The sequence below is a fragment of the Macaca thibetana genome, chromosome X, assembly GCF_024542745.1.
Source record: "Macaca thibetana thibetana isolate TM-01 chromosome X, ASM2454274v1, whole genome shotgun sequence".
Lineage (NCBI taxonomy): Eukaryota > Metazoa > Chordata > Mammalia > Primates > Cercopithecidae > Macaca > Macaca thibetana.
Window position 1 is genome coordinate 37,755,770 of NC_065598.1, and position 25,460 is coordinate 37,781,229.

The window sequence follows — 25,460 nt, forward strand, 5'->3', positions numbered from 1 at the left end:
TGCAAAGAGTTCTTGACTTTTGGGAGCCAGAGGAAGGCTGAAGAAAGCGTCTTTTAGATCAAGAACGGTATACCACTGTTTTTTGGGATGTAAGGCACTCAGAAGGGTGTATGGATTGGGCACAGTGGGATGTATGTCCATGACCCTTTTATTAACTTCTCTTAAATCCTGTACTGGCCTGTAGTCCGTACTGTTGGGTTTACGAACAGGTAACAGTGGAGTATTCCAGGGTGAGTGGCAAGCCCGTAGGACTCCCTGGTCTAGGAGTCGGCGGATATGGGGCGTAATTCCTTCTCTTGCCTCCAGGGGCATAGGATATTGCCGAACCCGAACGGGGTCCGTCCCTGGCTTAACTTCCACAAATATGGCTGGTCGAAGTTTAGCTAGCCCCAAGCCCCCAGTTTCTGCCCATGCTTCAGGGAAACGCTGGAGCCAAGAGTCAATTCCCTGATCGGGGGGCTTTTGCTCTTGATGGAGTCGGTACTCATCTTCTAAGGTGACAGTCAGGATAGATATTGGCCTGTTTTGGGAATCAGTTATCTTGGGCCCTTCTGGCTCAAAGTGGATTTGGGCCCCCATCTTTGTCAGCAAGTCCCTCCCTAGTAGAGGGCAGGGGCTCTCTGGGATGACTAGGAAGGAATGGGAGACTTTTCCCGTTCCTAAGTCTACAGTCCTCTGGGTTGTCCAGGGGTATTTTTTGATGCCTGTGGCCCCGTGCACCCAGGATGTTTTCTTAGACATTTTTCCAATTGGTTTGGTTAGGACTGAGCGTTCCGCCCCAGTATCGACCAAGAAGCGAACTGGGGACCCCTCCACTTGCAAAGTTACCCTGGGTTCGGGGAGGGGGTCCGAACCCCGTCCTCCCTAGTCAGAGTCCTGGGTAACGAGTACGGAGGTAGGGTTAGCTGGTCTCCGTTTCTTTGGGCAGTCTTTAATCCAGTGGCCACGTTCCTTGCAATAAGCACACTGATCTTTTTCTAATCCTTGCCTAGGGCCTTGCTTTTTCTGCTTTCTGTTTTGGCCATTTCCTGCCTGGGGGAAAGCTGCTACTAAGACTTTGGTCATTTCTTTGGTTGCCTTGAACTGTTTTTCTTCTGGAGTATCCCTATTATTATAAACTCGCTGGGCCATCTGAAGGAGGTCCTGAATCTGCTTTCCCTCTAAACCTTCTAGTTTCTGGAGTTTTCTTTTAATATCTGGTGTTGCCTGGTTTACAAAGGACATTACTACCGCTGCCTGATTTTCCGGTGCTTCCGGGTCCATAGGGGTAAACTGTCTGAAGGCTTCCATTAATCTCTCTAAATACACAGCGGGGCTTTCTGTCTTACCTTGTAACACAGAATATACTTTAGCCAAATTGGTGGGCTTGCGAGCTGCAGCCCGGAGACCCGCCATTAGAGTCTGGCGATAAATGAGCAGTCGTCCCCTACCTTCTGCCGTGTTGTAGTCCCATCTGGGCCGGGTCAAAGGGAAAGCCGCATTAATGAGGTCAGGATTTGCAGTTGGCTGGCCGTCATCTCCTGGAACCAGTTTTCTGGCCTCAACTTGGATTCTTTCCCGCTCCTCCGTTGTGAACAGGATTCGGAGGAGCTGTTGACAGTCATCCCAGGTCGGCTGGTGAGTAAACATGACACTGTCTAACAACGAGGTTAGATCTTTGGGATTATCTGAGAACCGAGCATTTTGGGACTTCCAATTGTATAAATCACTGGTGGAAAAAGGCCAATACATGAGACGGGAGAGCCCGGTATCATCGAGCGATCCTATTTCTCTGAGAGGCAGGGCTACAGTGGAGTCAGGGAGTCGGGAAGCTTGGTCCCGCTGTACGCGGCCTCGTGTTCGGCCGGCCGGCCCCCCCAGGTTACTTTCACTCTCGGCTGCTTCCGCTTCTCGGTTTCCCTCTACAGAAGCACCACCCTGGGGGACTGGGTCCTGCGGGATAAGGTGCTGATATGGTGGGGGAAATGTGGGTTCTAACGTTAGGGGGTCCTGGCTGTCCGGCAGCACAGGGGCCGAGGGAGCAGAGGGAGTCTTTTGTCTTGTAGGTCGCGTTACTAGGACTTTGCAGGGCTCAAGGATGAATGGAGTTATCCAGGGTGGTGGGTTTTCCACAAGATCCTGCCACACTAGAATATAAGGAATTTGATCAGGATGTCCTGACTGCCCTGGCAGGAAAATCTTAGTTTTTACCTTAGTAATAATAGAGAGACAGAAAGTTCCTTCAGAGGGCCACCCTACGCCGAAAGAGGGCCACTCCGAACGGCAGAAAGTAACTAGCTTTCCCTTCTTTAGTTCTACGCTTAAGTTACGCCCCCAAGCCTTCACATCCTTAAAATTGGTAACAAGGAGTGAGAGCGGCGTGCTCTGGTTGTTGCCCATCTTTGGACTGCTCCTACAAAGAGAAGGGGGGACGAAAATGAGTGTGAAGCAGAGGGGAGTATCCGACAGGTCCGGTCCTGGAGGGGGAAGAAAAGGTTTTATGTTTCGTTTTGGGCTTACACTTAACACTTAACAATAACGGACAGACAGTAATAACGATGAGCATTCGCGAGCGCGTGTCGGACTTCCGACCTGAGTCAGACGGGGCAACCAAGGATGGAGGCCCCCAGATGGGCACTGGGGAACGTCTCCCACCAGTCCCGAGTGGCTGTCTTCTAGCGCGTCCGCCAAGACCGTGCCACTTACAGAACAGACCAATACAGATTACAGATTACGGATTTCGCGAAATTTCAGGGAGACAGACAGAGACAAAGACAGAGACAGTGACAAAGCCGGCTTACCTACAGATTAAGATCCATTGACTTGGGGGTCTGGTGGGCTTGGGGGAAATCCCGGACGAGCCCCCATTTGTTATGCCCAGACTGTTTATTCCCCGAAGAAGACCACCAGAGTCCAGAGTCAAAGCTAAGCAGCAAGGATCTTTATTACAGGTTCGAACCTGGAGCTCTCACTTGCTCGTGAAACGAGACGGGCAGGAGAGCTCCCCTACTGAGCTCCGAACAATGTTATATAGTCTAAGGAAAGTAGGCATAGAATCATTATACAAATTAGAGGTATGATTGGCTGGAGTTTGAACAAAGCGATTTGGCAAACTATGATTGGTTCCCGCCATTTCTGATATTTCAGTACAACCCTTGAGGCGGAAGAGCAGTTTTACACAAAGGCAGTTAATTATATTGCATCAGGTTGCACGACCAGTTTATGGCTATCTTGCTTAAACACACCTTGTGACCTGGCTATCTTACTTAAACATTCCTTGTGACCTGGCCTCAGAAAGAGAAACATGTACTTACAGAACTTACGAAACCTCTGATACGTGCAAAGATTAGAGAGCAGAACAAGGGTGTAGCGGGTGGGGGGGCGGGTACACATCTATCTTTGTGTCCTTTCACTGACATCAGAGGGCAAGACTAGGAATAGAGAAGCATCTAATCCCAGAAAAGTTTGTGAGACTGTTAACATTAATAATGTATTATATTTGTTGAGTACTACAATACGGTAGCTCCTTGGATGTGTCAACTAATTTAATCCACAGAAGGCCATCAGTTAGACACTGTTATTTTCCCAGTTTTACAGATGAAGAAACTGAGGCACAGAGTGGTTATTTAGTAAATTCTTGAGGTCACCAAAACCTCTGAGGCATGGAGTGATTCAAAACCAGGTGGCTTGACTCCAGAACCCACACTCTTTTATCATTATACTTTACCACTTCTCTCTTATGGAAGGCCCAGGGTTCTCATTTTAAGGTATCCTCTCATATAGACAAAATTCTCTTTGGTATTTCCTCTCATGCACACTGGCCCTTTGCCCCTTTTATTCACAATGAAGTCTTTGAACATTTCTTGCAAATAGATGTTTCACAATAATTACATTTATATTTTCTTACCTATAGTTATGTCAAGTCATACCTTCTTCCTGACAAGTCCCGGAACAACAAGCGTAAGACCAAAATCAGAACAGGCACCAATCCAGAATTCAATGAAACACTAAAGGTAAATAAATATGGTCTCATAGTAACTCATGTGATACTGTTCACAACTTCAGTGGTTTAGAAGTAACTACACAGAATATTTTTTTTGCATGTCAAGGCTTATATATGTTTTAGAAAATTAGAATTTGAATAAATTAACATAATACCCTTGACTTTTCTAACATCTTTTGAGGAAACGAAAACACTCTTATTCTGTTTATGTCTCTGCTGCTACTGAATTTTAACCTTGAATAGAGATGATCCAGCCAAACTGCATCTGTGCTGATGCATCTTGCCAAAAAAATCGGTTTTACCCTTGGGCAAACAGTGCTTTTTCTGACTTCCTTAAAAGAAGTTTGTCACAGTTTTGACACTACTTAACAGTCATTTTGCACACATTCATTGTTCTGCTAATATAGCATAGATCTATACTGTTTGTTGTTAGGATTTCAGAATTTGACTAAATATAAGTATGTGGTTAACGAATAGTGGAAATGAAGAGCCAGATTTGAGAAATCTCAACAAAAGTGGCCTAGATAAAATATAGCCCAATCCAGCTCAATGATCCAGAAAATAGGAATCTCTTTCCAATGAGCTTTCACATAATTAACCCCTTCCCTTGCTATGGACCAATCTGGCCTGGTAAGAAACATCCAGGGAGAATGGAATGAAGAAATTATTGCCAATTCTATGGAAATTTATGGGCTTTTGCCCAAGAATGATGGAGGCAGAGTCCATTTTAGGAGGAAATTGGTAAAGACAGAAAGCCATGAGCCTGCATGTGTCAGTGGGAGCATGTGTGGAAGCAGGAGCTAATATTAAGACAAAACAAACTGACAAATGAATAAATACAGGCAGAGGGTATATTCAATGGCCGTAACAGGATTGAAAAGATGAGCCCAAATACAGGGAGAGGGTAAATTTAGGAAGCAGGGAGCCAAGGTTAATTATGACAATAACAGCAAGAACGAGAATAGACACTAATCCAAGATCAGGAGTCAGTCAGTCTGAAGTGTGTCCCAGATGGTGGTTGCATAGAACAAGCAGAAGGTTGGAGGGTGTGTGAGCATGTGGCCCTGGATAGTGCTGTTACCAAAAAAAAAAATGCTAGCCCAGCAACATCTTCTTTCTGTTTAATATACATGTACACCTTTTCACCTCTACACTTAGGCTGGACTTTATAAAATTTGGTGTTTGCGAGTTTCTCATTGTCAATTCTTTTCTGGATTTGGGGATTCTCATTATGAATAAGATAAGAAAGAAGTTGGAGAATTTATATATTAAACCTTGAGTTTACAAAGTAGGTGTGAAAAAATAATTAAGGAAAATGAAAAACCAATAAAACTGGAAAGAGGATAAGCTTCATCACCTAACACTTTGTATACAGTATCTGGAGTTTACCTCTACCTCAAATACTACCTCAAATATCTTTCAATGCTAAGTCTGGCACAAAATGAGTTTATGGCATAGAACTTCAATTGTAGCAGAAACAAAGAAAAACAAAGAGTTTTCTTTGGGTTTGTTTTGTTCGTGTTACTGATGTATATGATCTGAAAGATGTCGGAAGTAAATTTCAACCTGTCCTGGAATTGGATAGAGCCCTCCTTGTGGAATGTAATGTTGCAAATCTCATTTGCAGTACACCATCAGCCATACCCAGCTGGAAACAAGAACTCTGCAGCTGTCAGTCTGGCACTATGATCGATTTGGACGTAATAGCTTCCTCGGGGAAGTAGAGATTCCTTTTGACTCATGGAACTTTGAAAATCCAACTGATGAGTGGTTTGTGCTTCAACCCAAGGTAGGAAATGCTCTTAGATCAGTCAGTTATGCAATGATACAAGTTATGAGCGAAATTGATGTCATAGGCCTAAAGAACTCGAAGACTTTCAAATTTCAAGTGATAATCTGCAAAAAATTTGTACAGGAAATTTTGGAATAATATTATAAAAATGTTGTAAATCCACCGCTTTGGAAATTCTTTGTCAATATAGGTCTTTTGTATAATGAAAGCCACATAACCATATATATTTTTTGCTAAAAATGTGTATTATTTGACAGTCTTATTGGATAACTGAAAGCAATACATTATATGATCTTATTAGAGAGTCTTCACTTTCACATAGGCAAAACCAAATTCATACAGCATAAACAATCTCAAAACATTACCTTTATTTCTCATTCTCCACAATTCAGACCATAAGCAGGAGTGATCTTGCCTTTGCTTATACGAGGGAATAACCAGTAGCTAAAGTATCTGATTTTCTTATGTTCCTACTTTTGGGATTCATGACCCAGGCCTTGAGTTACATTCAGAAAAAAAATCTTAGAGCTGATAATTAAATGCCAATACTGTATAGCATGTTCTAATCTAGACCAACAGTGCCTTGGATTCACTTTAAGTGACTGGAGTCTCTATGCATTTACAGTACTTTTTAAGCCAAAATAGAGGTGAGTAAAGGTCACATTTATGCAGTCAAAGATTATTCTTTATATACAGAAAGGCAAAAACACATTATGATGAAGACAGTGGACTCAAATCAAACTTACTTGGTTCAGTCCTGGCTTCATGACTGCCCATGTGACCTTGGGCAAATTATTTAACTTTTTATGCCTTAGTGTCCTCAGTTGTAATATAATCATTGGATGTAGCTTATAGGTCTGTGGTGAGGCTTGAATAAACATTGTATACATGGCTGTCAGCATTTTATCTGGAACATTGTAAGCTCTCAGTAAATGTTAAATGGTATACATGTGACTTGGGAGTCCTTGTATTGCAACTGACAGAAACTCCAGCTCATACTGCTCAAAATATAAAGGGAGATTATTGGCCAGCAGTGATTAGGCATGGCTTGATCCAGATGTTCAAATCTTATCAAAGTCTTGGAATTTCTTGGTCTCTCTTTTTAACTTCATTGGCTTCATTTTCAGGTTCCATGCAGTATTGTCCTCCCTGACTAGCTCCAAGCATGCCTCTCTAATGACTACAGTGGCTGAAAGCCTTTCATCTTTGCATCACACTGTTCAGAAGAGGAGAGAGTTCCTCCTCCTCCAACAGCCAAATCAGCGCATTGGGTCTGGTTCTCCTAATTATAATTCTATCATTTGCCTATTCTAAGCTAATGACTGTGGCCAGGGAGGTAAGATGCATTAGGGGGCTTAAGACAATCAGAATATACCCTGGTTCTGAAGGAGGGAACAATAGCATCCTTCCAGTCAATTTCCTGGAAATAGTTGAAGGACTTTGCTGGAAGGATATGTAAGCTCTCCTAGACCTCTCCCAGGCATCCTTTGTGCTTAGAAATCAGCATTTTCCTCAGTAATCACTTCCACATTGTCGATGAGTGATTCACAGCCTATCATAAGAGGGAAGCATCTCTGAGTCTTTCTGAGCCTACTGAAGGTAGAAAAGTTCGGATCGCATTCACTGTGGAATACCATGGGCCCTCTGCCAGATCCTCTTAGGTTCCTAACCATGTCTGTTAGGAGGTTCGCCGCAACAGCCTCCACCTGAGACTCTCTTTAGAAGACTTCCCTCGGGCTACTGTAGCTTTTTGCCTACATAGGCAGAAAGCCAGAAGTCCTGGGAATTTTTGTACCCGCTGCCACGTGACAACCCTTCATCAATAACTGATAGGTGGGGGAGTATGAAGGCCCACTTCCCTTACTGAAAGTGGGGAAAAGCTCCAAAGTGTTACGTATAGTACCACCTCAGGTAGAAGCTACCTTCCATGGAATTTTGCCCAAGGTTAGACTCGTCCCTGTTCTGCTTCCCATATCGCTTTACTGGTTTCTCTAAGAGAACTTCCTTAATAATTCACTTGCATACAAATCTTCACCTTCGAGTCTATTTCTGAAGAACCCAACAGAAGTTAGTATCTCAAACCTCTGCCATCTTCCTCTGCCCAGCTTCCTCTGTTCTATATAGAAGAAAAGCTGAAGACTCAGACGTGCTTAGATACCATGTCTTCTGAAAACGCGGAGGACAGGCACAAAGGCATGCTCTATAGGCTGCCTTGTGCTTCATTAGTGGCTCATCCTCAGGCTGAGCTGGGCTCTGTGTGGTTGGTTATCAGCCAGCTATGTAAAGTGGCACTTCAGTTTCAGTTTCCTGCCTTGGTCATTTCAATGCAATTGTCACTCCAGCAGCTGCAGATGTAGTATGAGCAGCCTTGGAGACTTGACGTTTCTTGTAGATTATGCAGTTGAGAAGGTGAAACGTGAGTTACAGGGACTGATTTCCCTAGTAATAGGGGATCAGAATTAATAATCCTTAATAATTCAGAAATACTGACATACTTCTGCACTAGGAGTGCCAGAAAGGCATGGTGCCTTATTGCTTATTGACTCTGTTAGCGAAGGTTCCTCAATATCTATCTTTGCATGGGTTAGGTCCTACAGTGCAAAGCCAGTGAGGAGGCTGGTGCAGAGAAAGAACTCAAGATGCCAAACGTACTGTAGTTTCACAGTATAACTTCCATTTTACTTCATGGTATGGGATTATTTATTAGCTGTAAATCATTATCCTTCTGAAAGTCATGTCAGGTAGTTAGACAAGAAAGTTTTATCAGTATAAATTGCCTTTCAAGCCTTCCCAGAGTGTGCTATTATAAACCAAGGACATCTGAAAATCAACAACAAGATTAAGTGATTTTCCAAAGAAACATTCTCTTATTCTGCCTTCAGGCAGAGAGTAAATGTATGTTCCTTCGGAATTATACTTAGATTAAAGGCTCTCTCTCTTTTTTGGCAGACTTTTGTCTGTAATTCCTTACTCCATGTTACACCTGTAAATGCACTGGGAGTCTCTTCCTTACTCCAGTGGAAACTGGACCTCTCTTTTTTTCAGAAAGCAGAAGGTGGTGGGTGTCATCTGCTTATTTCACATCCCTGCTCAGGTAGTCTCAGTGGTTCCCTACTGCGTTTGGATATGGCTTGAATGAATACTAACCCTCACTCTGGCACTCAGTGTTCTGTTGAATGGCCCGGCCTACTGTAGCAGCAAAAGATGTTAGTTCTCTACCCATCCCCATTTTCTTGCAAACAGGGCTCCCAATTGCTTTCACTCCCACCAGCCAACCCCTGCCAATCATTGTAGGAGGGGAGCCCTCGGGCTGCTAGAGAGGGCTTGGTTTGCAGGCCAGAAAAGCCAACATAGCCTGGGTATTTAAGTCTCCTGGGGGTGAGCAGATTCTTGATCAATGACTGGTGGATTAAGGAGCATCAATACTCCCACGTTCTTGCCTCTGATTAGAACAGCTCTGAAGCGTGATCTGTCACATCTCCAGAGTACCCTTATGGGACTTAACAAAAGTTACTCTCCATGGAACTTTGCCTGAAATCACATCCTTAAACCTCCTTCACTTTCAGTCCCCCTTCCCCAGTACCCTTCCTAGCAAAATACTATAACTTAAATTAGTGCCTTAGCATCTTCTGGGAAACCCCGAGTTGACACCTTATTTCCATCCTCCTTGCTACTACCTCCCTGTACACACTCCCCCGATCACATTTGACTTTCTGTCAGTCCCTAAACATATTCTACACAACCCCCATCATATTTTGCTCTTACTGCTTTCTCAACGTGGACTAACCTTCCCAATCCATCTTCATCTGTCATCATGTCTCCCATCCTTTAAGGACTAGGCAAGAGCCACCTGTTTTTCCCAATCCGGATTAATCTCTCTCTTCCCATAATAGTTTCTTTTTACTTGTGTTGGAATAACTGTCACCATTGAACTTTCTGTATAGTCGAAACATCTTACATTGAACTTTCTGTATAGTAGAAACCCTCTTCCCCTAGAAATTACCACCAATAGTAGGTCAGTTAATAGACAACATCACAGAAATCACCCACATACAAACACACACACTCAATGCATTTCTTTTATTTTTAATTATTTTGAACTAACACGTAAAAATTGTATATAGTTATCATGTAAAATGTGGTTTTTAAATATGCATATATTATGGAATGGCTACATCAATCTAGTTAACATATACATTACTTCACATAGCATACTTTTTTATGGTCAGAACACATAAAATTTGCTTTCTTAGCAATTTTCAAGAATACAAAGCATTGTTATTATTAATAACTATGGTCACCATGTTGTAAAAGAGATTCTTCAAATTTATTCCTCCTATCTAGCTGACATTTTATTTTGTTTGGCCAACATCTCCCCCAGTTCTGCCCACCCCCAGCCCCTGATAACCACCACTCTACTCTCTGCTTCCATTAATTCAACTATTTTAGATTCCACTATTTTAGATTTACATCTATTTTAGATATAAGTGAGATCATGCAGTGTTCATCTTTCTGTGCCTGGCTTATTTTAATTAACATAATGTCCTCCAGATTTATCCACGTTGTTACAAATGCACATGACAAGATTTTATTTTTTAAGGCTGAATAGTATTTCATTGTGTATATATACCATATTTTCTTTATCACTTCATCCATTGATAGACAATTAGGTTGTTTCTGTATGTTGGCTATTGTGAATCATGCTGCAATGAGCATGGAAGTGCAGAGATCTCTTTAAGATACTTATTTCATTTTATTTGGCTATATACTCTGTAGTGGGATTGCTAGATCATATATACGGTGGTTCTATGACACTCACTGTATTTAGTCCTTTTGATAGTAGCCATTCTAACGGGTATAAGATAATAGCTCATTGCGATTTTAATTTGCATTTCCCTGGTGATTAGCGATGTTGAGCATTTTGTCATACACTTGTTGGCAATTTGTATGTCTTCTTTTGAGAGATGTCTATTAAGATCCTTTGCCCGTTATTTAATTGGATTATTTGTTTTCTTACTATTGAATTGCTTGAGTTCTTTATGTATTTTGGATATTAAATTATTTAACTTAAACTATATCAGATGTATGATTTGCAACTATTTTCTCTCATTCTGCAGATTGTCTGTTCACTCTGTCAATTGTTTTCTTTGCTCTGCAGAAGTTCAGTTTGAGGCAGTCCTATTTGCCTATTTTTGCTTTTGTTTCTTGTGCTTTTAGGGTCATATAAAAAAAATTTCCCAGACCTATGTTATGGAGCTTTTCCCCTATGTTTTTCCTAGTGGTTTTACAGTTTCAGGTCTCATACTTAAGTCTTTAATCCACTTTGAGTTGATTTTTGTATATGGTGTGAGATAATGGTCCAATTTCAATCTTCTGCATGTGGATGTTCAGTTGTCCCAACACTGTTTACTAAAGAGACTGTCCTTTCCCCATTGTGTATTTTTGGCACTTTTGTTGATAATCAATTGACCATAAATTTATTTCTGGACTCTCTATTCTGTTCCATTGGTGTTATGTATCTGTTCTTATGCCAGTACCATGCTGTTTTGATTACTATAGCTTCCCAATGCATTTCTTAAACATTTATTTTTAACTTAAACCAAATAAATGTACATTCATTTGCAAGTCTTCTAATACAGAGACAATTAATTTTGTTTGAATTTCATTCAGTAAGTAAAATTCTGCCATATATTCCTTGCATAAATTCTCCTCCTAATGCATCATCATCAGCAGATTCAAATTTGAGTTTTTTTCCCAAATGAAACAAGAACATAAGAATACTTTCAAAGTAAACTAAATGCAAATTCTTCTCAAAAATTTATGATTTTTTCTAACCTTTCATAGATTCAAGCCCACATATAATCCAACAGCAACTTTGTTTTCAAATCTTTAGTTCTTCTAAAGTATTCAACAGAATTGTTATAGTAGCAGCTGTCTTTTGCACTCATCAATTTATGTGACATTAAACTATATAATTACAATCACAAGTATGCCTGGCCTAAAGAGCTTGGGGGACTAACTAACGCAGCTGACTCTCAGTGTGCATACAATTCAACTGATGGGAGCAGATGCATGTTCTTTGCAGGAAGGATTCTGCTATTCACTAGGGATGAAGAACACTAATTAAACCGATGAGTCAGTTAACTAAGTGTGAATTAATAGATCCTGCTACTGCAAATATGTCTACTACATAGACTGAAAACTCATTGAAAGCAGGGTCTGTCTTATGTGTCCCCACAGCACTTAGCAAAGTGCCTTATAAAAATGTAAGCATTCCATATGTGTTGGTAGAGTTGAATTGAATGTGATTGGATTCTGCTAACTTTTTCTAAGTAATAGTTGGTTGGATAATGACAATGGTGTTATGCCAGGAGAGGGTGTTGCTTAGGAATTTCCTGGCAAAGTATAAGTATCAAAAATACCCTAAGACATTAGACATGTGCAGACTGCAATATGACTCTCCACTTTAATTTTTTGTATGTGATTATAATGCTACAAGCTTCGTCATTATTGTGTTCTTTCATAAGACTTGAGGTCTATATTTATACGGGGTCAACAGTATATTTTAAGCTAAAAACCAATGGAATGTTGGTAAATCCCAATAATGCATGTTTTTTATCTCTAGTAGCACACTGTATATTAGTATGTGATTCCTACACATATCACTTTTTCCTACCCGAAGATCTCACTCAAAAAGCCAACACAGCCTGCTCTGGTTAACTATTGCTGTATACCGAACTACCTTAAACCTTCGTGGCTTACAGCAAGAATTTATTCTCTCTCATGATTCTGTGGGTTAACTAGGCTCATCTAGGTAGTTCTCACTTAGGGTTTATCGTGCCACTGCAGCCAGATGGTTGACTGAGGCTGATGTCATCGAAAATCTCAACTGCATTGATTGTTCGAATTGACTCACTTCCATGTCTTACACATGATGTTGACTGCTGGCTGGAAACTCAGCTAGGCCTGCCAGCTGGAGCACCTACGTGCGGCTTGTCTCTGTGGCTTGGGATCTCTTAGCATGGATTCCCAGAGGAAGCATTCAGAAATATCCATTCCAAGAAAGAAAGTAGAAGCTGTCGATCTTAAGACCTGGACCCCAAAACTGGCACATTGTCACTTCTGCCATATTCTATAATACTAGTCAAAGCAATCACAGAGCCCACTCAGACCCAAGGAGAGGTCACAAATACCCCATCTCTCATTGATGACAGTACCAAAAAAGTGGTAACCATCTTTAATCTGTCATAACATCCATTATTATTTTCTACTTATGATACTCACCTAAACTAAAATTTACTGAGATTGTCAAAACAAAAAGAAGAGTCCAGTTACAAGGAACTTGATCTAAAATAATCAGATTAAATATTAGATGGATAGTCTATTTTACCATATATTCTCATTTTTGCCCCCGGTAAGAAGGTTGAATAAAATATTTCAAGCATTTTTCCCACCCTTACTAGTAAGTTTTACTATCACCAGCAGGAAAGAAAAGGGAAAGTCAGGCAAGGATTCCTTTTCTTTTTAATAGTCTCAGTATGTTTAATTTTTTTTTACTATTTATTTGCTTATTTATGCCAAGTCTTGAACAGTCTCTGGCTTAGCTATGAGTGGGCTAGGTTTCTGAACTCTCATTCTGCCCTCTCTGAGAGAGCAGTTCTCTGCTCTTGACTCAGAAGTCAGATCTCTAAAGGAAAACCTTAACAAAAGTTTCCTTTCCTGCTCTACCTGTGAAAGAACTCAAAGTTCAGTTGACTCAATGGCAAGTGGGAGACCTATGGAACAGAGGTTCTGGGTGCATGTGCACATTGATTTTCTTTAATTTGAACTTTATATTTTGAGATGATTGTAAATCTACATGCAGTTATAAGAAAAACTACATAGAGATCCCATGTACTTATTACTTGATTTTCCCCAATGGTAACCTATAGCAAAGCTGTACTATAATATCAAACCAGGTTTTGCTTAATTTTTTAAAGGCAGGGCCTCACTCTGGCATCCAGGCTGGAGTACAGTGTCAAAATCATAGCTCATTATAATCTCAAATTTCTGGGCTCAAGCTATCCTCCCACCTCAGCCTCCCAAGTAGCTGGGACTACAGTGCATGCCACCATGCCCAGCTACTTGGGGTCTCACTGTGTTGCCCAGGCTGGTCTCAAACTCCTGGGCTCAAGCGATCCTCCCACCTACACCTCCCAAAGTGCTGGGATTACAGGCATGAGCCACTACACCCAGCCACAACCAAGATATTGACATTGATATGATCCACCAATTTTATTCAGAATTCCCAGTTTTGTACTCATTTGTGTGTGTGTGTGTGTGTGTGCACGTGTGTGTGTATATTTAGTTCTATGCAATTTTATCACCTTTATAGGTTTGTGTATCTACTACCACAGTCGAGGTACAGAACAGTTCTAATACCACATGTGTCCCTCAGGTTGACCTTTTATAACCACATCTAACTCCCTCCCACTACTCACATCCCTAACTTCTAGCAACCACTAATCTGTTCTCCATCTCTATAATTTTGTCATTTCAAGAATGTTACTTACATAAATGAAATCATAAAGTATATGTCATTTTAAGACTGGCTTTTTTTCACTCAGTAGAATTCTCTAGAGATTCAACTTGTTGCATTTATCAATAGTGTATTCCATTTTTATTAATGAATAGTATTCCACGGTATGGATGTACCACAGTTTGTTTGACCATTCACCTGTTGAAGGAAATCTATGTGATTTCCAGTTTTTTACTATTACAAATAAAGCTGATACAAATATTAGTATACAAGTTTTATGTGGATATAACTTTTTCATTTCTCTGGGATAAATGGCCAAGAGTGCAATTTCTGGTTAGATGGTAGTTGCATGTTTAGTCTTACGAGCAGCTGCCAAACTGTTTTCCAGAATGACTCCACCATTTTACATTCCCACCAACAATGTTTGAGTGAACCACTTTCTCCATGTTGAATTTTGATTATATGAATTACCAATATTGCTTTTAACAGTTGAAGACTGGCAGCCCCATGTGAATCAAGCATTATTGCCTACTTTTCCCTTCTTGATCACTTGGGAAAGCCTTAAAAGACATCAAAGATGACACGGAGAAGTAATTTCTGGAGGTACTTTCAGTGGCATTTTTATTCCTGCTTCTTCACATCCCAAACTATATATGTAAACTCAGTGATAGGTCCGGTCATCAATGCATCACAGGTGCTCAATATCTATTGACTGGCCAAATATAAGTTATATGTCTTCTTTCAAATTCCTTTTACTTAAATGTTAAAGGTTATATGTAAATGCCTTCATAGAGTTTTCCAGCCTTTCTTTTCTCTTACCTAAGGCATCTCTTAAACCAATGAGAGCCAACAGAGTTGAAATGGGAATGGATTGTCACATTTATACCACCAAGTAAATACTGCACATTCAAATGTGGACTACAATACTAAGCAAATCATTCATACTCTTTCAATTTACTTGTTTCTCCTTGGCCAGGTGGAGTTTGCTCCTGATATTGGCCTTCAATACAAAGGAGAGCTGACAGTTGTTTTACGTTACATTCCCCCGGAAGAGAATCTGATGCTTCCGCCAGAACAACTCCAAGGTAAAGTAAAAATCAGTGACTTTGATCAATGACATTCTGTTTCTAGAAGTGTGGTAGTAGGAATCAGGGATTGGTTGCATTCTATGTCTTTCATATTACACAAACAAAACATAAAGGATTAGGTGTCACTGTCTTTTGGGGAAAGTTGAGATGTGTATACCGTATATGGAAGAACGCAGGATTCTTACAAGGAAAGGACAAAATTCATACTTAGAGATCAGACTTGGTGGTCAGATTTGTTTTCTGTTAGTCCCAAAAATATAGGAGCTTCCCCCAGGGCTGGGGGAAGGCAGGCTGCTGGGAGGCAAGCATAGGAAACTGCTCCATGGATTTATGACATTCACAACTATTCAGGGAGTCTTGATGAAGAAGTTGTTCTAGAACACAGGATTTAAAGGAATAAATCAGATGGAATCAATTTACAAATCTCTCTTCCCCTTTGTATTAAACTGTTATTGCATTGCTATAAGAAATACTCAAGATTAGGTAATGTATAAATAAAAGAGGTTTAATTTGCTCATGGTTCTGCAGACTATGTAGGAAGCATAAAACAGGCATATGCGTCTGAGGAAGCCTCAGGAAGCTTACAATTATGGCAGAAGGTGAAGGTAGAGCAGGGGTCTCACATGACAGGAGCAGGAACAAGAGAAAGAGAGAAGGTGCCACATACTTTTAAACAACCAGATCTCACAGGAATTCACTCAGTATCGTGAGGACAGCACCAAGGGGACGGTGCAAAACCACTCATGAGAAATACACTCCATGATCCAATCACCTCCCACCAGGCCCCACCTCCGATAGTGGGGATTACATTTCAACATGAGATTTGGGTGAGGATACACATCCAAACTATTTTGCCCTTCTTTTACCATCAACTCTTGCAGGCAGCCTCCTCTGTCCTCCCATTGACTATAACTCTTTTCAGTGTGAGCTTGTGCAAGTAACTCACTATCTCCTGACCTCAATTTCCTCACTTCAAAGGGTTGTTGTGAAGAATAAATAGGTTCATATATGTAAAGTGCTTAAAATAGTACTAAACAAACATGTTGGTTGTGGTACTGGTTTATATCATTCATGTTGAACGTATTTCATAGAATAGAAAAGTGAGGTGGAAAAGAAATTTCTCTCACCCTAAAATGTAACTGCTTGGGCTGTAGCCTCTAGAGCTGACTCTGACTAAAACTGACTATTTGTAAGACTAAACTATCAAAGGGAGTTATGGAGTTTTCTCTTTCGGAGTTGTGGTGTGTGTATATTGCTTTCATCATAGTTATTTCTCACTAAGAGCAGGAATGGTGCTCCGGAAAACTCTTAGGCATTCCATGCCTTTATACCCTGTGAAAAGATATGCTTTGTAAGGGAGTGTTTAAAGTTTTAAATTTATTTGTTCATTTGTTTCAACAAACACAAATGAAAGGCCTATCCGGAAGGAATCCAATGGGGGCAAAAATGGTTAAATGAATAAAAATATACAATAATGTAAAGGCCCAATTCAGTCAGCAAATGAAATATATCTTTGTATATGATCTTTGTAAATTTTGAAATGGAACCCATGATTTTTCTATTTTTTTTTTTTCTCTCTCCCCACCATTCCCTCATTTTGGTGGCTGACACAGGAAATAAGACTTTTAAAAAGGGAAAGAAGAAGGAGTCACCTGTAATCTCTGGAGGAATACTAGAAGTGTTCATCAAAGAAGCAAAGAATTTGACAGCAGTGAAGTCAGGAGGCACTTCTGATAGCTTTGTGAAGGGGTAACTTTGTTTTAGCCCTTTCTGGATGATACTTAATAAGAGATGAAAGGATCTGTGATCCATAAGCCAGTGGTGGCTGTGAACCTTCCGTGTTCTGTTTACTAGAAGTGTATGGGTGAGAACTACCCTTAAATGCTGGCTCTTACATCTAAAACAACACAAATGTTGAGGGAACTGCTGATTCTAGCAGTCACTCTGTTTCCAACATATTTCAGGAATTCCCATCATTCTTACTTTCAAGACAGGCAACTTTTTTCTGTAAGATTCATTTGTCGAAAAAGTGGAAAAAATATGATTTTCTAGGTGTAATGTATTTTTATTGTTCATTATTATCATTTTGTACTGGCAATGTGCAATGATAACCAAAATATCAGATCCTTGATATTTTTCTCTCTTGCGGGAAATTGTAAAAAATAGAGATGTCAGAGCATTCTTGCTGGACTTATCCACTGTCGAGTGCTTTGGAGAGGCTCCAAGACCACCTGCTAGACATTTGTGCCCAAGTTGTGGAGCAAAGGGCAGCTTCTTGAGGGAATGCAGCCCTTAAAATATATACTCTTGCCCAACTCTAGGCAACTCAAACATCAAATCCCTTTTGATTTCTGACTATTGGATATTTTTATCTTGGAAATTGAAGAACTAAGACTGCAAGGTTATTTTTCATTCATTTGAACACACACAAAAATGCACATGTGCCAAGCACCAGGTGCTATGCTTTCAAAAATGAATAACATATTATCCCTGCCTTCATGGAACTCCATAAAGCACATAAGGTAAAACAAATTCCCATGATGCCAGACCATGAGGTTCATTCTTTGAGTCAGATGGCAATATTGGTCCTCTTCTCATGCTGTGTTAGAAAAGTGTATTTTTTCCTACAAAGAAATGGTTTGGGTTCACTCTCACATGTTCTAACTTTGCCTTTTTGTTGTTTTTTTGTTATGTTGTTTTTTTGTTTTTGTTTTTGTTTTGAGACAGAGTTTTGCTCTGTCGCCCAGGCTGGAGTGCAGTGGCACCATCTCAGCTTACTGCAACCTCCGCTTCCCAGGTTCAAGTGATTCTTATGTCTCAGCTTCCTGAGTAACTGGGATTACAGGTGCGTGGCACCATGCCCAGCTATTTTATTTATTTATTTATTTTTTTGTATTTTTAGTAGAGGCGGGATTTCACTACATTGACCAGACTGGTCTCGAACTCCTGACCTCAAGTAATCTGCCTGCGTCAGCCTCCCAAAGTGCTGGGATTACAGGCATGAGCCACTGTGCCTGACCACATGTTCTAACTTTGGTAAAGCCAGTAGTGGGGAGAAGCAGTTCTGGGGCCTCCCCATTGGTGAGTGTGTGTGCCTGAATCCTGGCACATCTGCCCTTCACTCTTTCTTGCAGTATATTTGAGCATAGAAGAAATGCTTTCTTTGGATACTGCAGTTACAATTTGTGTCATTAGCCCTACCATCCAGTTTAAGCCTGTGCTGCTCACTGTCTGGTGGAATGAGGAGATGGCTCCCAACCCGTGGCCACATTGTGACCTTGCGGCGCTACTTGACTTCTTCTGGAGCACTATTCACTTTATCTTGTGGAAAATTTATAAAGCAGAAATAATAAAAGACTATTTTTGTTCTAGAAAGAAAAACAAAAGCCAGTAACTTTCTGGTAAATTCTATCTATAATAATACTTAAACATTAGGCTGATTCTAAAAAGACATGAGATTTTTTTTAAAGACAGTGAGGGAGCAAGAATAGACCCTCTGTAAAGTTTAATAATATAAAATATATCCATTAACAATATTTCTGGCTGTGAGCCAAAAGAACAGTGGCTTAAACAAGACTAGTTTTTTTTTTCTCTCTTACATGTAAACAAAGACTGAAGGTAAGGTCCCCAGGGCAGGTATGGAAGCATCATGATTATCAGGGACCCAGGATTTTTCCATCTCATTATGGTATCCACCTAATGGGTTAGGATAGCTGCTCATGTTTCAGCTATCCCATACAAATTCCAGCTGACAGGACACTTTCCAGATGTAAGAAGTAGTTTTATAAGCACTGCTTCTTATATCCCAATGGCCAGAACTCAGTCACATGGCTATTCTAGCTGCAAGGGAGGCTGGGGAATGTAATCTTTATTCTGGGCAACACTGTGCTCAAATAAAAACACAGAGTTTTTTAGAGGAATGTAAGGAGAGAATGGATATTAGGAGATAATCAGTCTCTGCTTGGGACATGAAATGAAATCTTAAGTGACTGAATGTATCTTCTTTATTGTAAAGTCATTTGTTTGTAGCACTTTTCATTTTTGTTCCATGTACTAATTCCATATGTACGTATGTCTTCTTTTCTAAAGTATGCTCCCTGAAGGGGGAAAACAGCCATTCTTATCACATACCTAGAGCCTCATACAGTGTTTTGACCATAGTCGAGAAAACCTAGGATACAGGTGTTTTATTTGAAGAGATTTCAGGAAACGCCAGTGAGGAAGTGGAGAAAATGAGACAAGGAAGAAAGAGAAGTTGATTAAAACATATATTAATGGGCAGGTTACCACTGTGGGCAACTGCAACTTGATTCCATTGGGGAAGCAGTGAGGAACTCTGTGGAATATACCTTAGGATTGTCACTTCGAGGGACAGGGAAGCTGGGGAATTATCCACCAATTTCTCAAACTCATCAGTTAAAGGTTGCCCCAGGGGCATTAAATTCCAAGTAATCCCAGAGTTTCCTGCACATAAGCTGAGCCAGCTAACACAATATCAGATAAATTCCTTAATTAGAGGAATTTATTCCTTGTGTCAAAAGACACAAGCACTTGAGGTAGGAAGCTGAAAGCATATCAGGAACTTCCCATCCTGCTGCAAGTCAGCTCCAAGGAGGGCCAAAAAGATGTGAAGCAGGGCATACAATAGTGTCTATTGCAGGAGGTATTTTCTTTTCAAGATGGAAGGAAGGACGAAAATAGGATTAGAAAGGAGAATGAGGGCATTAAAGTCATTCCACTATATAAATCCAGATTTAAGCATATAGAAGCCTGGGAAGAAAAATCAGATAGACACATCACACTTGCGTGCACATTGACATTTTCTGTCTGCTGTCTTACTGATGGTTTGATTGTTTTTCCTCCTGCAGCTACCTGCTCCCTGATGATAGCAAAGCCACCAAGCACAAAACTCTGGTAATAAAAAAGAGTGTTAACCCTCAGTGGAATCATACATTCATGTTCAGTGGCATCCATCCCCAGGATATAAAGAATGTTTGCCTAGAACTTACCATCTGGGACAAGGAGGCCTTTTCCAGCAACATTTTTCTGGGAGGAGTTCGTTTGAATTCTGGAAGTGGTGAGGGATTTGGGGACCCACAGGGATGGTCTGTGACTGGGTCCGTTTGGGGGCACTATTCTTGCAGGTGTGATGTGCAGTGGATATACATACGTAGTTTCAGCTAAATCCTGAAATTACCACAAATGCTTCATTCCTTTAGCTAAGGATCTATTCATTGTTAAAATACAAATATAACTACAGTACCTTTGTATCCTTAGGCTAGAAGATTGGAAGATATAATGTTGACATTCAGTCCTTTCATAGACTAACATTTACACTTTAGTCTAAGTGAATTTTAAGTACTTTCTTGGACCTTGCTTCAGATTTTGCTCAGAAGATGATTACCAAGACAGCACAGCCTTCTGATAGGAGGACAGCGACTTTCAAGACCAACATTACTTCATCATCTTCTCAGTTCTGTCCAGCACTTGCAGCTATTATTCATACTGGTTGAATTGAAAAGAAATCATTTTTTCATAAAAATAACACCAATGTTGTTAAAAACAGATCAAGGAAACCCACCACTGGTGCCACAAGACACAACTGTAACAGGGTGAATTGGAAAAGGGATTACAGTAGTAGAGCACGTGCAGTCCCCCTAACTCTCATTATCCCATAGCCTAAGCCAGACATAGATGAGACCATCTGCATACACCATGGTAAATATTTCTGTTGAGGAAGGTCCTATCACTATGATAATTACTTATTTATAGATTAAGGGGAGCCAAGAATATCTATACCACTAAAAGGAAAACTCCCCAGGTCAGAAAAGTGTCCTTGTTAGAAAAAGAGAGCCAAATTCATCCCGTTCTTCTGTCATGTTAGCACAGTCCAGATGAACCAGCTCTCTGCTAAAGTAGGGAGGAAGTGAGTCACCAGGGCCACCCTGATTTGCCTCATATGGCCTAGGCATTAGAGAATAGTGCAGGCTGCAAATGATTGATTCAATTCTAACACCACTCACTATATATACTAAGTGAGAACAAGCCAGTAAAAGGTACTCTGGTCAAAAGGCCCCCTCAGAAGTTGATAGATGCCTTGCAGGAGAGAAAAACATTTCATGTGTGACATATAATGTTCCCATTTCGTTTCTTCAGGTGTGAGCCATGGGAAGAACGTGGATTGGATGGACTCTCAGGGGGAAGAGCAGCGCCTTTGGCAGAAGATGGCCAACAACCCTGGAACTCCTTTTGAGGGTGTACTCATGCTTCGTTCCAGCATGGGAAAGTGTAGACTCTAGAGGGACCAGTTCTCCAAGAACGAGGCCACCAGGGCCTATCTGGCTGTCTTTTCCTACCAGTAGCAAACTGAGACCTGGGATTCTGCTTCCCTGCCATTTCTCATCTGACAGTATCGGGACATGAAGGGAGAGATGTCAGTAGTATGAACATTTAGGGTCTTGTTGAGTGCCTAAAAAACATATATTTTCTTCCAATCAGGGCCTTCTTGATTGGATGATAGAAAGTGTACTACTCTGTCCTGTCAACGAGCAAATTGTGCAAAGGTTTATAGGGTTTATACCATAAAAGAAATGGCACAAGCTCATTTGAAACGACAATTGAGATTGGGGTCCTCCATTTGCTAATTATAAGTTACTTTAGATTTTCTCAAATCCTTTGAAGAGAAAGGGGACCACTGAGAAGGTAGATCACTTGAAAAGTTAGAAGAAATGATACTGGCCAACTGTTGCTCACCCTAGGAATCCACATGCTCTCAAGAAGGCATTGTGGGGATGGTTGCTTGAGCAAGGGGGTTGTCCTGTTATTGCAGCAAACTTGTGGATTAACCAAGTAGTATTTCAAGATGGACTGACAGGGCTTTCTATGATTACTATATAATTTATCATCTAAATCAGTTTATTTTTGAGAACAAAGAGAGCTAAATAACTACATCAGAACAATTGATGTTGATTAGAATTGACCTGGGAAAATTGGGATGTAGGGTTACCCTACTGATGACCTAAGAGAGCTCTGTTGTAAACATTTATTTTATAAAATGTTCTAAGCCATTAACTAAAGGGGAATGAGAAATAATGGTCAATTGATGTACCTTTTCACATTGTGTTCATTGATGAGACTAGTTTAATGAAAAAGGAGGTACTCTACCTGCTATTTTACTTCTGTTTCTCTTCTGCCCTGTTATGGGAGAGAATCAAGGACTCCATCTGCTCTCTCCCCGCTTGTCTTCTCCTTCGTTGAGTTTTTCTTATCTCCTTTTGCAGTGGTTAACCATTGTCACAATAATGCTGAATGAAAAAAACACACCAAATGTCAGTGGCTTAAAATGACAATCCTTTTTCTCATAGTTCTGAAGACTGGCTATGGCACCTCTGCTTCCTGCTACAGGCCTGAGGTTCTAGGTTGGCTTCTTATGCCTCATCCTCTTTGAGCCCAAGGGATAGCCAGAGCATCTGGATGGCAGAATTGCAATAGGATGAGCCCCACTGCTCGGGTACATTTTCAGCCCCTGATTGTGTCATGTCTACTGATATCTCATTGGTCAAAGGAAGTCAGATGGCCAACATGAAGAGGCAGGGAAATATGCACTGCCCACAGTGATGCCATGACAAGAGTGAGGATGCAGGAAGGGATGAAGAATTGGGGCCAACAGTTCAATCTACCATATCTTCTCTCACTTGGAATTCCAGATGCTTGAGCCACGAAACTTAGATGCAAAGAAAGTTAAAGCTAGAAGGAACCTCAGGCCCAGTTCCTCATTTTGCAGATTCCAAACGTGAATTTCAGAGAGCTGAGATAACTTGCCCAAGGCCATATAGAGGCTGTGACTAAATCTGGACTTAAATGCAGGCTATCAATCTTAGGCCAGTGTTCTTTTTTCACTACAGTCCTTGGCATAATGCTATGCTTATTAAGGTGGATAAGAGGGCATATGTCAAGAAATTTGAAGCAGAGTCCGATTACTTGAGCATGAACATACCTGACCAAGGTATGTTCTGGAGTCATATTCTAGCCTCTGAGCTCATTTTTTTCATATGAATTCATATAAAATCCTCGAAAGTTTAGAAACTGAGTTTTAGTAGTAACAGAGCTAGAATCAGCTTCAGGCTTATTTCTGCTAGTTGTTCCATATTTCTAGATTTCCTCTTGAATTTTGAAAACTGATTTAAGAATATATTTAGTATTATTATTAGTAAGGGAATAAGCAATCCAATTTCAATTTTATTCAGAAATAGGTCACCTAATTCTAGAAAATGGTTATTAGTCTAGTGTCGCTTAGCAAGGTACTTAAAAGAAAAAACTGCACATATCCCTGTGCTGCACTTCTTAAAAACAGAAAACAAAAAGTGTAAGATCATCATTGCTTCCCACATAGGAAAAATAAAATGTCTTCAGACTTGATGTGACTCATTCTGTCTTCAATTACATTTTTAGGGGAGGTAAGAGGGTGGTGATGGTGAAATCTGGAAGCATATCTGGAATAGACACAACAAAGTGGATTTATTCATTAATAATAAATACGAAGGCTGGGCCCGGTGGCTCAAGCCTGTAATCCCAGCACTTTGGGAGGCCGAGACGGGCGGATCACGAGGTCAGGAGATCGAGACCATCCTGGCTACCACGGTGAAACCCCGTCTCTACTTAAAAAAAAAAAAAATACAAAAAACTAGCCGGGCGAGGTGGCAGGCGCCTGTAGTCCCAGCTACTCTGGAAGCTGAGGCAGGCGAATGGCGTGAACCCGGGAGGCGGAGCTTGCAGTGAGCCCAGATCGCGCCACTGCACTCCAGCCTGGGTGACAGAGCGAGACTCCATCTCAAAAAAACAAACAAAAAAAAAATAATAATAAATATGAAAAATAATAAATCTTAAAATTTATAACTTGAACTCAAGAAGAGCATGAACTTTATGTGTTCAGATCTTTGCCACACATAGAGCAACTCTCTGTATCATGATTTCATAAAATCCAGCATCTAACTAGGTATTCCCGTAATGCAAAACTCAAGTATGCAAAAATCTATCAGAAACCTATTGGTGTTGCTCTTGGAAATAAAAGGCAAAAGTTGGGCCGGGCGCGGTGGCTCACGCCTGTAATCCCAGCACTTTGGGAGGCCGAGGCGGGCGGATCACAAGGTCAGGAGATCGAGACCACGGTGAAACCCCGTTTCTACTAAAAATACAAAAAATTAGCCGGGCGCGGTGGCGGGCGCCTGTAGTCCCAGCTACTCAGGAGGCTGAGGCAGGAGAATGGCGTGAACCCGGAAGGCGGAGCTTGCAGTGAGCCGAGATTGCGCCACTGCACTCCAGCCTGGGCGACAGAGCGAGACTCTGTCTCAAAAAAAAAAAAAAAAAAAAAGGCAAAAGTATGGGCTAGAACTACAAATAGTATTTTTAAATATAGGTAATGCATGTGAATGGCACAGAATTCAAATAGTTCAAAAACGTGAAAAGTTAAGTCTTCCTCTTTCCTGTCCAATTCTCACTGTCTGCATGGCACCACCCTAGTCCAAGCCACCATCACCCGTCTCCAAGATTATTGCAGCAGTCTCCTAACTGCCATCTATGCCACCAATTTTGTCCTCCCTCAATCCATTCCTCTTACTGTGACCAGAGTGATTTGTCTCAGCATGTTATTTTAAAATGTTCAAATATACAGAAAAGTTGAAAGAACTTTATAGTGAACACTCTCATATCCACCATCCAAATTCAGCTCTGCCATTCGCATTTGACTATACTTGTTTACCATTATTGATCTATCTGTCCATCCCCAGAGTGATCTGTAAAACCCTCCATGGCTTCCCATTGTGTTGAGAATAAAATATAAATTCCTGCTCATGGCCCTGCATAAGATGGTCACTACCAGTTTCTCCCAGGCCATGCCGCCCCTCCCCTTCTCTTCAGTTACAGAATTCATTTTTCTTCTTCTCAGTTGTGCCAGGCTCTATCCCACCTCATGGCCTTTGCCAGGAATCTTCTTGGTCCATCTTTTCTTCAGCCTGATTCCCATTAGTCATCCAGGTCTATAATGTTACCTCCTCAGGGAAACCTTCCCTGATGACTCTCTAC

The 25,460-nt window shown here is 40.8% G+C and overlaps 2 protein-coding genes across 5 annotated transcripts in view; one reads left to right on the plus strand and one right to left on the minus strand.

The window, feature by feature from the left end:
• SYTL5 (synaptotagmin like 5) overlaps positions 1-23,796 on the plus strand; it is a 250,198-nt gene extending 226,402 nt beyond the window's left edge. For all 4 annotated transcript variants that reach the window (XM_050776519.1, XM_050776521.1, XM_050776520.1 and 1 more), the window contains 6 exons: positions 3,893-3,992; positions 5,610-5,771; positions 15,269-15,377; positions 16,994-17,129; positions 20,249-20,457; positions 21,537-23,796. In XM_050776519.1, the coding sequence (XP_050632476.1) occupies positions 3,893-3,992; positions 5,610-5,771; positions 15,269-15,377; positions 16,994-17,129; positions 20,249-20,457; positions 21,537-21,679 (859 nt within the window). In that variant the 3' untranslated portion in view covers positions 21,680-23,796. The remainder of the gene's footprint in view (positions 1-3,892; positions 3,993-5,609; positions 5,772-15,268; positions 15,378-16,993; positions 17,130-20,248; positions 20,458-21,536) is intronic.
• The window catches only part of DYNLT3 (dynein light chain Tctex-type 3), a 752,500-nt gene that overhangs the window by 294,350 nt on the left and 432,690 nt on the right, over positions 1-25,460 (minus strand). The window lies entirely within an intron of this gene.